At 38.6% G+C, this 15,612-nt stretch overlaps 1 protein-coding gene across 4 annotated transcripts in view; it reads left to right on the top strand.

Moving 5' to 3' along the window:
* Positions 1-12,150, top strand: part of HSD11B1 (hydroxysteroid 11-beta dehydrogenase 1) — a 47,694-nt gene extending 35,544 nt beyond the window's left edge. For all 4 annotated transcript variants that reach the window (XM_058275140.2, XM_058275141.2, XM_058275139.2 and 1 more), the window contains 2 exons: positions 9,333-9,476; positions 11,603-12,150. In XM_058275140.2, the coding sequence (XP_058131123.1) occupies positions 9,333-9,476; positions 11,603-11,823 (365 nt within the window). In that variant the 3' untranslated portion in view covers positions 11,824-12,150. The remainder of the gene's footprint in view (positions 1-9,332; positions 9,477-11,602) is intronic.
* The last annotated feature ends 3,462 nt before the right edge of the window (positions 12,151-15,612 follow it).

The raw sequence follows: 15,612 nt of genomic DNA on the forward strand, positions 1-15,612 counted from the left end.
AGGAATGGTTTTTAAAATATGTATAGGTAGATAGAGAAGTATAGATGTGTCTGTATTTATGCATGCATCGTGCATATATTCCCTAGCTCTGTCAACTGAGAGGACCTGGTGGCATACTTAGCACCCAGATTTGGGTTTCTAAATATTATTCCCCACTAAAGGAATCAAGGTTTCTTGGAGAAATGGTTGCAACCGGGGAAGGTCCAGGAGAGGTTCAAGATGAGCCTGAAAATCTTATGTCAGTAAGTAAAGAACTGCTCAAAGAATAATAGGTCCGTATTTCTAGGACATAAAAACCAGTGTTAACGGTCTCCCACTAGCCAAATCTGGGACCATTGATCATTAAAGTAAATAATGACAATAGTAGATTATAATCCATCACATACAACAGGAATCCGTGAGCGCATGATGATATAAATCAGTGAATAAATAAATGGGAAAAAAAGGATTTTCCTTATAGTGGAATACAAAATGATAAAAATAGAAGGAACCTGAAGTGAGAAAAACCACCATTTAGCAACTGTGTATCAGAGAAATAATTCAGCCAAGAAGCATCAATGGATGCTAAAACTAGTGGGTTAAATTTTAAATTTAAAATAGGGTATTTACATAGTCTCAAAGTACCACCCCACAAAATACTTATTGATTATAAAGGGAAAAAGTAATTATAGTGGAGCAGCCTGGCAGACACCACCTAAATCAAATAACCAAGATTAACGTCATCAGGAATGAGAAAAATTCAGAACTTGTACCACCGGATGGGAAGCAAGGTGAAGCGCACAGAATTACTTCTGTGATCCTGCCCAAAAAATGCATAATCTGAATCAATCATGGGGAAATATTAGACAAATCTAAACTGAGGAACATTAATCAGTAGCATACTGGTAAATGTTTAACAGCCAGCTTTCCAGAAAGGCAAAAAAAAAAACACTCAAAATCTGATTTGTGGCATTTCCCCAATGTACATACTCCTACCATAGCCAACCTGCTAGCAAAATTCCTGGAAATTTAACAATCTGCTCTCATGATCCAATACAGGCCAACTCCAGCATATCACAAAAAATTCTACAAAACCACTTCAGCAATGTCAAGGTCCTGACAAAGAAACCAGTCCAGATCGAAGGAGACTGAAGAGACATGATGACAAAATACGACCCGGGATCCTGGATTGGATCCTTTTACTATAAGGGATATTATTGGGACCAGCGGCAAGCCCTGATGGGGTCTGTGGGTGAGACACAGGAATACCGCAGTGTTTTGACGGTTATCATATGCTAATGTAGGAGAATGTTCCTATGTGCAGGAAATACACACTGAAGTCTCCAGGGGTGATGGGGCATCAGGTCAGCATTTACTCTCAGATAGTTCCAGGGAAAAAAAGTTCTGTGTACTAGTCTTGCAACTTTTCCATGAGTTTGAAATTATTTCAAAAGAAAAAGAATTCTACATCCTAGCATTTAGGAGTTAGTGATTTAGAAGAAGGATGAGGGGAGTTTTGTAGGGTTTTTTTGGGTTCCTTGGCTATCTCCCTGGGGGAGAGGCCCCTGCGGTTTTCTTGGCATGAACAATACCCACTCTAGCTCACTATTTCAGCTTCACCCTAACTCCAGGGCTTGGATCTGCCCAGGCTTCTTGGAGCCGCCCACCCACCATCCCTGGGCCTATAACCCAGCCATTACCCCTGCATGGGGGTCCACATTTGGTCTGGAAAGCCCTGCCTGCCATCTATGGACCGTCTTGGTCCCACAATGCGTTCAGCCCTATCATCAGCCTAGGGCAGCCCAGCACTGCCTCTTGCCTTTAGACTCACAGGTAGGAGTCAAATACCAAACTCCAGGAGACCCTTGTAAATGTCTCCAAATGGCGCATTTGAAGTCTCTCTCCTGTGGCTCTAGGCAAGAGGAATGCAACTGCCTCCCCTGACCCTTTGTGGATAAACAGTGAAGATATTGCCAACTCCCCCTCCTGCAAACACAACTGTTTATTTAAGCTGAATGTGGGTGCTTAGCTAATGCTGGCAGAATTGGTTTGGGTCCATTTTCAACAGTGGGGCTTCTTAAAATCTATTCTTTTATTCTTGCCTTCGGAGATCTGCTGAAACTCTTGAGACAACAGGAGGAAACACATTTAACAACCTGTTGTAAGGGCCCCATACCTGCACAGAGATGCTCTTGCCAAAGTCACCTTGCTGCAAAATTTAGTAACAGGCTTTACCTTATCTTTGCAGCATTTTGCACTCTCAACACCACACCCTCCTCCTTTGTCTTCTGCCAAAACACTCCCCTAGTTTTCCTCTGGTCCCTTCAACTGCCCCTTCTCAGTGTCCTTCAGGTTCCTTTTCATCTCCCCAACCCTTAACTGTAGGTTTCCTCAGGATTCCTTCGGTCCTAAGCCCTCTTCTCTTTGCACTCAACATGCTCTCCCCATCTATTCTCGTTGCTTCAGTTATCACCTGGCTGTGAGCTGTCTCAATACTTGCGATGACAAGGCTCAGGTTCTCCTGACCTGGATTAGGTAGATGAAGTACATGGGTAAATAGGTGATTTATCCTTAGAACTCAACAAGATAACTGTGACATGTAAGGAGTTCCAATCACAAAAGAGTTCCAGCTGGGGCAAAATTTTTAGAAATAGCTAGAAGAAATGGCTGGAGGGTGGAGAGCAGGGTCCAAGATGAGTTCCCGGCCTTGAAGTCATCCAGGCAGGTTGGAACCTCAAGCTGAGGCTCAATCAGGATATGGCTGTTTTGCTCGGGATCCTATAAAGTCTGAACACAGGCAGGAATGAGGCATTTCGATTCCATTTCTTCTGAGCTCTTAATTAAAGCAGTTTAAAATCCACCTTTGAAACAGAGTTTCAAAACCTCAGCAAGGCAGTAGGAGATGGAGGGTGGGAAGTAGATGAACCAAAGGACGAAGGCCTCCTTTTGACCTTTTCCACTCAGTGAACAAGCCACAGTGCACAGCTTCTCTGCCAGCTCTCCCTCTCTCACTTGGTTTCTAAAGTGGCTCAGCCCCAGCATTTCTGGGACCGAGCTAATTGCAAACATTCCGTCCCATTTATCACCACCTCTGCAGTAATATTTGTCAAACTCCATGTCTCATATTTTGCTTCAGAAAATATGGTCACCCGAGCTCTGTTTCTTAGTGCTCTAAAACTTCCCAGAGAAGAAATCCGGCAGCCACATACCTAATCCTCCTCAGTTGCTCCATTTTCCCACATAAACCAAAGCTTAGCCTTGGGCGAAGGCATTCCGGCTGCTAAGGTCTCCCTTTCCTGACTGCTTCATTCATACTAGAACAGGACATTTACTTATTCATCTGATTTAATTCATTTTTTACTCTGGCATATTATTTTCAGCTGATGGTTGAATAAATGAGCCTCTCAGGGTACAACCACAAGACTATTCTTTCCTTCCTGATCAGATGTGTTCTGGGAGGCTAGCTCCTTCCTGAACCTGGAGGTCATCTAAGGTAAACTGCAACACTTTTCTATCCACTCCAGGATAATATAAGACCTTCTGGGTGCTTCCAGTCTCAATAGGCTCACTTCAGTAACTAAAATGCCCAATCGTGTAACTTAACTTTTTTTCAGTTATTGTGTTTTTTTTTTTCTTTTTTCATTTTTATTATAGAAGATACTGTTTTACAGAAAAATCATGCAGAAAAGACAGGGCTCCGTTATATTCACCTCTACCACACACAGAGTTTTCCCTATTATGAACATTTTGCATTAGTGTGGTGCCCTTGTTACAACTGATGAAACAATACTATTATCATTGTACTAACTATAACCCATAGTTTACATTACAGTTCACAGAGTTGTATAGTCCTATGTTGTTGGGTTTTTAATTTCTAAATCTACTATATTCTAGTATATACAATATAAAATTTCACCCTTTAACCACATTCAACTATATAATTCAGATGTGTTAATTAATTCACAATTTTGTCCTACCATCACCAACATCATCACCAAAACTTTTCTGTCACCCTAAATAGAAAATCGGTAACAATTAAGCATAGATTCCCCACTCCCTACCCTCACCCTGGTCCCTGATAACATGTATTCTGGTTTCTTACTCTATGAATTTACTTGCTCTTAATTATTTCATCTTGGTGAAATCATGTAGTATTTGTCGTTTTGTGTCTCGTTTATTTCACTCAGCATGATGTCTTCAAGGTTCATCCATGTTGTCACATGTATCACAACATCATTCAATTTTACAGTGGAATATTAATCCATTATATGTATACACTACATTCTGCTTATCCATTCATTCATTGATGGACACTTAGGTTGTTTTCATTTTTTGGCATTTGAAATTAATGTCACTATTACATCAATGTGTGAATATCTGCTTGGATCCCTGCTTTCAATTCTTTTGAATATATACAAAGAAATTGGATTTCAAGGACATATGATAATTCTATACTTAACTTTCTGAGGAATCACAAAATTGTTTCCCACAGTGACCGTACAATTTTACATCCCTACCAACAATGAACAAGTGTCCCTTTCTCCACATCCTCTCCAATAGTTATTTTCCATTTTTTTAATAGTAGCAATTCTCCTGGGTGTGAAACGCTATCTTGTGGCTTTGATTTGCATTTTCCTTTTGGCTAATGATGTTGAGCATCATTTCATATACATTTGGTCACTTGTATATCTTCTTTAGAGAAAGGGTTATTCAAGGCTTTTACCTGTTTTTAAACTGTACTGTTTGTCTTTTTGTTGTTGAGTTGTAGATTTCTTTATATATTCTGGATGTTAAACTCTTACCAGATATGTGATTTCAAATGTTTTCTTCCATTTTGTAAGTTGTCTTTCTACTTTCATGATAAAGTCACTTGATATGCAAAAATTTTTTATTTTGATCAAGTGCCATTTATCTCTTTTTTCTTTTGTTGCTCATGCTTTTGATAAAAAGCCTAAGAAACTCTTGTCTAACACAAGGTCCTGATATGTCTCTCCTTGTACTAGTTCCATGCAGTTTTGATTACTGTAGCTTTGTCATAAGTTTTATTATAGGAACAGTGAGTCCTCCAAATGTTCTTCTTTCTCAAGATGGATTTGGCCCTTCAGGGTGCCTTATTCTTCCATAGGAATTTTAGGATTGGTTTTCCTACTTCTGTAAAGAAGGCTTTTAGAATTTTGATTGGCATTGCATTGAATCTGTAAACTGCTGTAGGAAGAATTGAAATCTTTTAATCAGCAGCAGCATTTTATTTTATCAGTAACAATGACAACAACAAAAAACATTTATTTTGAGATAATTATATATTCAAAGGAAATTGCAAAAATAGTACAGAGAAGTCCTATGCACTCTTCACCCGGTTTCCCCAACTACTATACAATGTGACATGCACAGTATTACATAACTGTAGTATACTATCAAAACCAGGAAGGTGACAATGGTACAATGCACATGTATGGTTCTTCTCCATTTTATTACAGGTATATATTTGTGCAGCCCAATAATTAGCCTTCAAGTTCATGAACACAGAATGTCCTTAAATTTATTTAGGTCTTCTTTGGTTTCTTTTTACAATGTTTTCTAGTTTTCCATGTATAAATTGTTTACATCCTTGGTTAAATTTATCTCCAGATTTCCATTCTCTTACTTGCTATTGTAAATGAAAACTTTTTTCTTTTTTTTTCTTTTTTTTTTTTTAACTTTTTTTCTTGATTTCCTCCTCAATTTGCTCATTACTAGTGTCTACAAATACTACTGATTTTTGTGTGGAAGATGCTTGGAAGGCAAAGTCTCTTTGAAGGAAATATGTATAGGAACGCAATAGCTAGCATTTCTAGTACGTCGAAGGTTTTAAATTTTTATGTATTCTAACTCATTAAACCTTCATAATTTATGCCTTTAAATTCATGCTTTGAAAAGCATCTCTTGGGAGCAGGTGTGACTCAAGCAGTTGAGCACCCACCTCCCACATGGGAGGTCCTGGGTTCAGTTCTTGGCACCCCCTAAAGAAAAAACAGACAATGACCAAAAAACAACAAGCAGACAGTGAGCAAAAACAATGAGCAGACAATGAGCACAAACAACACGCAAAAAACAACAAGCAGAAACAGCAAACGAACGATGGAACCTCCTCGGGCTGGAGCGGGGGGATCTTTAAGGATTCAAAAATAAATTTTAAAAACTCTCTTACTTGAGATTATATAGTCATCAATATCTTGTTTTATTATTTTATGTTCTGCATCTACTCTCTAATTTTAATTTATTAACGAAAATGGCATTTTCCCATTCTCCAGGTAGTTAGCTATTTGTCCCAACATGATTTTTTGAATAGCTCATACTTTTCTGATTGACTTGGAATACTAATATTAGTACTACTACTACTAATAATAATAGCATTTAGTGAACACTTTCTAAGTTCCAGAGTTGGTGCTAAGTTTATTACATGAACTATTTCAGATTGATAATATTTTTTTCCACATATTACAGCTAACAAATGGCATATTTGGGATTCACACCCAGGTCAACTGACTCTAGAGTTCATACTTTGAACCATTATTCTAATCTTATAAATAATTTGGATCTATTTCTGGCTTAAAGAATTAAGGAAAATTATTGGCGTAACTGAAAGTCCAGATGTAGGGCGGGCTTCACAGTTGACTTGGCTCAAGCTCAGTGTCCCTGTGAGTCTCTTGGCTCTGCTCTCTCCCATATGTGGCTTCATCCTCAGCCTGACAGTAAGATAGCTGCAGCATTTCTGGGCCTCATATCCATGCATAAATATGCCCAGCTGACGCAAAAGAGTTACTGTTTTCAGATACTCTCCCAGAAGAACAAAGAACTTTTCCAGACACTCCAAACAACATTCTCAAGTTCCATTGGCCCAAAGTGGGCATGAATAAGGAGAATGGGATTAACTAGAAAATACAAGTTATAACATGTTAACAATTATAGTGGTATTAGAGTCATATTTTTAACACGTAGAGATTTTTACATTTTTATATAATAATATATTCTTTGCCTTTTTTTTTATTACAAAGATCTTTCACAACCAGTGAATAATAAATATTCACCTATAATAGCCTTTTTTCTAACTGAGTTGTTTTTGTGTCAGTCAAAAATCGCATTCTGCTGCACACATAACAAATCTCACGGTGGCCTAACAAATAGCAGTTCCTTATTCTCAGGTAACAAGAAGTTCAAAGCCAGGGTTTGAGGAACTTTGAATGTCCTCAAGAATCCATGCTTACTCCACATTTATGTTCCACTATCCTTAATATGCAACTTTTCCCCCCAATCTCACAAGGTGACTGCTGCAAATGTAGGCATCATATCTGAATTCCATTTAGGAAGAAAGAGGAAAGATAAAATGTAAAAGTTGCATGCCTCCTGAATCTATCTGTTTTATCAGGAAACTAATATCTTTCCTGCAATCTCCATCTGTTAGACTTCTCACTAGTCAGAACTAGATGACATGGCCACCCATAGGAGCAAGGGAATCTTGGAGAGCAAGTATTTTTTACCTGAGCACACTGCTGTCCTGGAAAAAAAAATCAGGTTCTACTATTAAATGATAGACAACAGTGCCACAATTTTCCATGTAGAATTTTTGTTGCTATATAATATACAACAGGAAACTAACTTAAAATTTAAAAGCTAACAACAATTTTCCCAGCATTTTTATGAAAGAACCATCCTTTTCCATTGATTTGGCATACTACATTATTGTATTTAAAAAACTATAGAGGTTTCAATTCCAGTAATGACAGAGTTGTACCTAACAGACCAACCTTCCAGATAATAACTATAAACTTTAGACAAAATAGAAAACTATTGAAAGCACTGGAGGGTGACCAAAAGCAGACAGAAACTGGAGGGCTGTCAACACATGGAAAAAGGACAGAAGGACAGGACAGTAGGAGAGTTTCCCAATTTTATAGCTTTTGCCTAAGGGCAGGTCCCAGTCAGTGTTAATCTTGGATTGAAACATACACTCTAACTGACTTGAAGAACCAGAAGGAAGAAGTTTGGAGTTGCCATACCAACCAGAAAGTGAAGGGAACCTCCTAGAAAGGAGAGAGCCACCAAATTATATTCTCCCATAATCTCTAGTTGACCCCAAACTATTCATGAGCAGTGCAGATACCAAACAACCAAGTTAAGACTCAAATAATTGAACAGAAAGATCAGCTACTCTCTAAGCATACATACTGCAAGAGACCAATGCAAGGTTAAGTGACAAATAAAAAAATGAAACAAAATCAGTACTCTTTAGGGGAATGTAACTGAATTCAGAGACTCTATGATGTACCCAAGATGCAATCTAAAATTATTAGATAAACGAAGAATAGGAAATATAACCAATACTCAAAAGGAAAGACCATTTTCAATGGAGATCAATCCTTAAATAGCCCAGATTTTAGAATTAGCAGACCAGGATTTTAGAATTACCAAACCAGGATTTTTTTTTTTTTTTTTTTTTTAGGTACCAGAGGCCAGAGATTGAACCCAGGACCTTGTATGTGGGAAGCCAGATAGTGCTCAACCACTGAGCCACATCCACTTACCTGAGTTGGTTTTCTTGTTTGTTTTGCATGTTATTTGTTTTTGTTTTTGTTTTTTTAGGAGGCACTGGGAACCTAACTGTAACCTCCCATGTGAAGCTCAACTGCTTGAGTCACATCCACTCCCCAAGCCAGGGTTTTTAAGCAGCAATTGTAACAATGCTCAGCAAAGAGTCTAGTGTCTCATGCCACTTTTGTTCCTTCCTCCTGGAAAGGATATAATATCCTATTAGGAATATGCTTGCATGTCCTCTGTGAAACTGCATAAGAATTAACCAGGTTGGTGAAAGTAAGTAAAGTGGTTTGGAGTAGAAAAGGATGGTAAAGATTGTTTGAAGACCAGAACCTTCATCCCCTATATGTAGAATGTGAAACATACCCTTTCCATTATCAGTGACAAGTTACTGAGTTGGCAGAGGGTTCTTGTCAAACCCTTGAATCCCAGCTCTCTTGGGTCAGAAGGGGAAATTTCGACAGCTGTGCAGTTGCATAGTTTTTTTCGTGGCCAGGATTATTTACTGAAATAAATAATCCTTACTGAAAATCTACCCAATCCTTCTTCAATGAAAGCTGTTGTGCAGCCCACCCCAGTCTCCAAACAGGGAGTTTCTTTGGCACCTTAATGAATTTTTCTTTCAGTAATTCAATACAGCAGAATAATTTCCAGAGGGAAGAAGAAACTGACACTCAAAGGAGATAACAAAGAGCTACAGAGATCACAAAGCCTTTTGCAGATAGATCAAAGATGGTAAATGGGTCATCTTGTCAACGCTGTTTCTTTAATCTATCATTTAGGGAAAATACCTTTTCCACTGATTGCTGCCTATGCTGCAAGCAAGTTTGCTCTGGATGGATTCTTCTCCTCCATCAGGAAGGAATATTCAGTGACCAAGGTCAATGTGTCAATCACTCTCTGTGTCATCGGCCTCATAAACACAGGTAAGGCCAAGACATTGGAGTAAATGACCTGGAGATGGATTGCCTGTCTTACTAGTGTGAGTAAAGAAGCTTCTGAACTCCCTGTCTCATGTATAATGCACTCAAAACTGGTGACAGAAAGCACTAGGCCTCTCTCTAGTCTGTCATTAGTGGACCTTCTGACCACTCTTTGACCTTCCCTTCCATTCCTTACCATTCTTCACCTGACCCCTCTCTAAACACCTTATGTCCTCATGGATACTCAATTATAATTCTATGCAATTCCTACCAAATACAAATTGTTTTTGTAAATAGGATCACCAATAATAAGACATATTGATATCATGAGCCCCTTAAAATAATGCACTGAGAAGGACACAACATCGTTTGTTTGGTATTGTAGCCAAAAAGCCATGATCTCACTCCATTCATGAGAAACTTTAGACAACCCCAAATCGAAAGACACTCTATATAACAATGGTTCAGTACACTTCAAAAGTGTCAAAACCACAAGGAAAGACTGTCACAGTCTTGGAGTAGCTATGAAGAGATAACAAATAAATGGAATCCTGGATAAGATTCTGTAACGGAAAAAGGACATTAGTGAAAACATGAGGTCTGCAGTTTAGTGAATAGTATCGTACCATATTTTACTTGTTCTTGAAAATTGCATAATGGTTATGTATGAGTTTAAGATTAGAGGAAGAAGGATGAAGGATATAAGGGAACACTTTGTCCAATTTTGTAACTTTTCTGTAAACCAAATACAAGTTTATCTAAGATGTAGAGAAGGTATTATAAGAAAATTTTAAACAGAAATTTAATGACAGTAACAGAATAAAAGAGACGGGAACAAGAAAGGGCTGTTTTGGTAATGGATGGTGGTGATGGTAGCACAACATTGTGAATGTAATTAACAGCACTGAATTATATATTTGAATGTGGTTAAAAGGGGGACATTTTAATGAATTTAAAGTACCTAGCTTAAAGTAGGCACAGAGAAGGAACTGAGTTCTCACACACACACACAAAATTTTTTAATACGAAATTCAGATAATGCTTTGACACAAAATTCCGTATTTTCAGTTGGAAAATGTGAAGTCTTGAAACTCTAAGGTAATCCAATAACTAGTTTAGGGCAGGGCTCTGTGCACAAAAGCTACCTAAATACTGAATTTCATACTTAGCCATTGGCCCTTCTACCTATTGTGCTTTTTCATGTAGAATGAAATTGCTGCTAGACCAGTTCCGGGATTCTTTAGATTGGCTAAGCCACGATCAAAGCGAGATCTCTGTAATCTTGCTCCTGCAAGTGTGATGGGAGGCATAGCAGCTTCGGCATCATGAAGGACCATGTTAAGAATAGTCCCAAGCTGACCTGACCCCCACCCCTACTGAATCAGAGTCTGCGTGTTAACAAGAGTCCTTTGGCAATTAGTATGTATTTTTTAAGTTTGAGAAGTACTAATCTAGAAGATACAAAAGACCAGGTTTATAGAAAGCAAAGACATTTCCTAAACCCTAAAGCACAAATTTAAGAGGTAAATGCTTGGGCCTTTTCATCTCTTTCCTATTGAACTGTGAACTTAGGATTTTTAATTGATTATTAGGTTATATTTAATTCATTATTGTAGCTTTTTTTTAGTGATCCAACATGTATAGTAGTGCATTCAGTTCTTTTGCCTTTCCTGACATAATTTGGGAAAGCTAGAATTATGCAGAGAACCCAACCAAAGATGAACTGAGAAGGTGAGGAGGGAGAACGGTGTATATACCTGCTTCCCACTTTTACTTTTTAGCTTATTAATAAATTAGGAGTTCTATATTTAGGTTGAAGAAGGGGGGAAATGGTACTGGGTATAGTAGGAAATTATCTTTCTTCAAACATATTTCCCAGTTTTGTGGCAATTACAAATACCTAATAAAAGACAGTATTCAATGTGAAAAAAAAGGGGGGAGAAATTTTAGGTTGCATATATGTTCTCCTAAACATACTGTCTTCTCCATGTATTCCCCACATAGTCTGAGTGACTTGCAGAGAAAGTCCTTGCAAACATCCCCTAACGGCTAAGCTGGTGTCTTTGGGCTTTCATCATGTGGACTGTAGTAGTCTTTGATAACCCTACTCTTCCTTTGTCATTTTACAGACTCCGCCATGAATGCAATTTCTGGGATCATTGATCTTCAAGAAGCATCTCCAAAGGAGGAGTGTGCCCTGGAGATCATTAAAGGGGGAGCCCTGCGCCAAGAGGAAATTTATTATGGCAATTCACTCTGGACCATTCTCCTGCTGGGAAATCCAGGAAGGAAGATTCTGGAATATCTCACTTTAAGGAGTTATAATATGGACAAATTTATAAACAACTAGGAACTCCCTTAGGGCTATGCATTGTCGGGGAGCCTGGGACTGTTCTGCCTGATATTTACCTGACCTCCATCCGTGAAGGCCTCTCCCAAGGGGGATAAATAGGATGGACCCAGAGAGTTGCAAGCCACAGGTTTGCATATCACAATTTCAAGGAGATCCTCTAACATTTGCACGGTATAAATGTAATTATAATAAATGACAACCACTGTAGCCTGTAGTTGTGAGGTTGGTGTAGGTATATAGGTATAATTACAAGGTAGTTATATCAAATTTACCTAATATAATATTAACTGTAATAAAGGTGACATAAACTTTAAAAATTCATAACTGGTAGCTATAGCAAATCCTTTTAGTATGGTTTCTCTAAAACCATAGATTATACTAGTGAAATTTTTTAAATGTTTATTTCTTACTTTGTAGTCTGAAATTTTTATCCGTTCCTGACTTGAAGAAATTGTCCTACTCTTCATTTGGTTGGCATAATGTCATTTCTGTATATTCTGGATACTCTTTATATTATTTTATATTGGTCCTCTGGGAAGGAGGATACCCGAGCATGAGTCCCTAAGGGCATAGACATGGATGTGGAGGTCCCTGGAAACTTGAGCCACAGCACCTGTTTCCACTCATTGCACTCAGAGTGCATTATGCCTCTATCATTTATATGTGAATGCTCAACTGTATATTGGAAGTTTGGGGAGGTAGAACTAGAGTTCAAATCCTGCCACTTACTCATTTAGTCATTCATTCAATCAACAAATATTTTTTAACACTTGCAAGTCATCACTTGACAATAATCAAATGTGAAACAAAAATCTGCTATATATATTTTATTTTTAAAAAAGATTTAGATTACATAAATGTTACATTAAAAATATAGGGGAGTCCCATATACTCCATCCCCACCCCCTCCCACACTTGTCTCCATTAACATCATTCATTAGTGTGGTATATATGTTACAGTTGATTAACACATACTGAAGCATTGCTACTAACCATAGTCTATAGTTTACATTATGATTTACACTTCACACCACACAAATTTATAGGTTTTGACAAAATGTGTGAGGGCCTGTATCCATCATAGCAATGTCATGCAGAACAATTCCAATGTTACCAAAACGCCTATTCTTCCCTTGATCTCTCCTCAGAACCTCTGATGACCACTGCCTTTATATCAGCGTCACAAGTTCTTCCATTATTGGAATAATAATATGTCTGCTTTGGCCCATAGTTGCATTCCCCCCTTATGTTTGTTCATTGCTCAATCTTGAGGATTTGGGGGTGGTGATGCCCATTCTGTTTCTGACTGAGCACAAGCTTAGATCCCGTGGGGCAGGTGGACGGAACCATCTTGATTGCAGTTATAGATAATCTCTGTTTTGGGAAGTGGGCATTGTTCATCATCATCCTTTGGTTAGTTGTCCTGGGCAAGTCTGATGAACTGGAGAAAAAGTATTGACCACAACTCTGCTGGGCAGGGCTTAACCGGCATATGAACACCTGGGAGAGTTAAGTTTCTGGGGCACATATTTAATGAGTATAGTGCTAATTATAGGTTCAAATAAAAGAGACATAAAAGCCATGTGTAGGAAAATTATAAGTGAGTCCAACTCTGGTACATTGGGGGATAGGTTATCATATATTCCAAGATAAGGCTAAAGGAAATCAATAGGGTGCTGGTTTCCTGGGGTTGCACTGCCAACAGTGTCTAGATGTCTCTAAAGCCCTCAGGAGACTGCTGCTTGAAGCACTGTGGCAGTCAGTGAGGTTTTTCCTGCAATATGCATAAGCGTAACCTCTGGAATGACTTTCTGACTCACTTTGAAATCTCTTATCCGTAAACACTCACTTGTATTTAATAGTTTCTCCTTTGGTCAAAATCTTTTTCCAAATGCTTCACTAGCTGGTGCTTGGTAATGATCTCTCAGTGCCGGGGAGACTTATCCTCAGGAGTTATGTCCCATGCCAGGGGAAAGGTAGTGTGTTTATATGCTGAGTTTGGCTTAGAGAGATGTCACATTTGAGCTAAGAGGTTTTCAGGAGCTAACTCTTAGGCAATATAATACTAGGCTAAGTTTTAATTTCATAAGGAGAAGGTTCTTAAGTTCAACCATCAATATCAAGGGCCTGGTGTACTGGGTGTCCTCCTTCCCTAGGCAGTGCCCATGTTCTCTAGGGATTCTGTTGGAGAATGTAGCAGGACTCCCCAGGCTGGGAATTCAATATTCTTTTGGTTATTGTATGGGTCTCCTCCCACCAAGACAATACCACATGACCACTTGAACATATTCATATCCCATAGAGGCAAACCCCAGGTGTGTGTGTGTGTGTGTGTGTGTGTGTGTGTGTGTGGAGAGAGAGAGAACAAGAATCCAAAGGCAATTTTTAAGATCAAAAATCTTAAAAATTGAAAATGTCAAGGTAAAAAAATTTTTAAGAGAAAATATAGGCAATTCCCATATGCCCTGTGATATTAACACTCAACAAAACCCTTTATCTGTCAGAAATCCTGTATCAGTCAGAAAGCCAACAGATAAGAAATGGCACATTCGAATTGGATAATTTTAGTAGAGTTTAATTAAAAATGCACTATTTCAAAGGTGTGGGCAAGGTATAGAGAAATCACAATAGATAGTGCAATATGCCAGGGCATTTACAGCTGTCTCCCTAGGCCGATAGGGATGAGAGAAGAGAGCGATTACTAGGCTTTAAGCTCTGAGAGTATAGAGGTAGCAAGACTTCAGAATTACTCACATGTTAGGAGTTGTCACCTTCAATTAAAGGATGTAATCATCCCACCAAATACCACCAAGGAGGGAGCTGAGAGAATAAATATCCCAGTGTCATTCTCTTCCTTCCCTCTGATCTCTTACTGGTACTTACAATTAGCTGAACAGAAGGCCAAGGTAGAAGACTGATATAGACCATACATGCCAGCTACCCAGTGCACAGAGCAAGATGGAGAGTGTTCTGGAGGGACAGATGCATTTGAATGCGACACTCTCAAATATAGGGCTTCCATGGTAAGGGATGCTGGGATATTACACATGGGCATGAAAGCATAAGAGAAACTGCTTTTTTCCATCTCTGGATCTAACTGGGTAGGGCAGCAAAACAGATTTGAGTCTACTAAGCTAGCCAGCTACATGGACAAGAAGCTAGATCTGAGAGTGTGAACATGGCTAGCCTTTTCTTAGAAACAGGACCTTCCCAGGGGCTGCTCCTGCAAGGGAGTAGGAGAGGCCTGCCCAGACCAGTGTGCAAGAAATTGACAAAAAAAAAAAAACGTGGTCTGGTTTCCGACTACATAGCATAATAACACACACACACACATAAAATGTGGTCTAATAGTTGTCTCAGTTTCTGGCCAATCAGATTAACAGCTTTAAGTACCCTGTAGAAATGAGGCGGCTTCTCACACATTTTGGTGAGGAAATTGAGTACAATAATTGCTTCACTAAAGGACTGAGAGAATATTAAAATCAAATTCAAATATGGCTGGGGAAAGTTCAAACCTCCTGCTAACTGAGGCTTTCTCCAGAATCCAAAGGCAAAATTCTCAGCTATTAAGTCTGAGAACTGAAAACATCTATACCCAAATAGCTTCCTGTTTTCACTAACATGACATTAAAATATTATTGTCTTTATCAAGATGACTTTACTACTCCAGGCAGCTCTTGTCCAGGAAGATAAATGTTGCAAACCAATTCTAAAATATTCAATTTTTCAATAGGCAGCATTAAATGACTATTGCTCTTCAGAACACTTGGAAATCCTCACCTCAAA

This window comes from Dasypus novemcinctus, chromosome 13 (genome assembly GCF_030445035.2).
Source record: "Dasypus novemcinctus isolate mDasNov1 chromosome 13, mDasNov1.1.hap2, whole genome shotgun sequence".
NCBI lineage: Eukaryota > Metazoa > Chordata > Mammalia > Cingulata > Dasypodidae > Dasypus > Dasypus novemcinctus.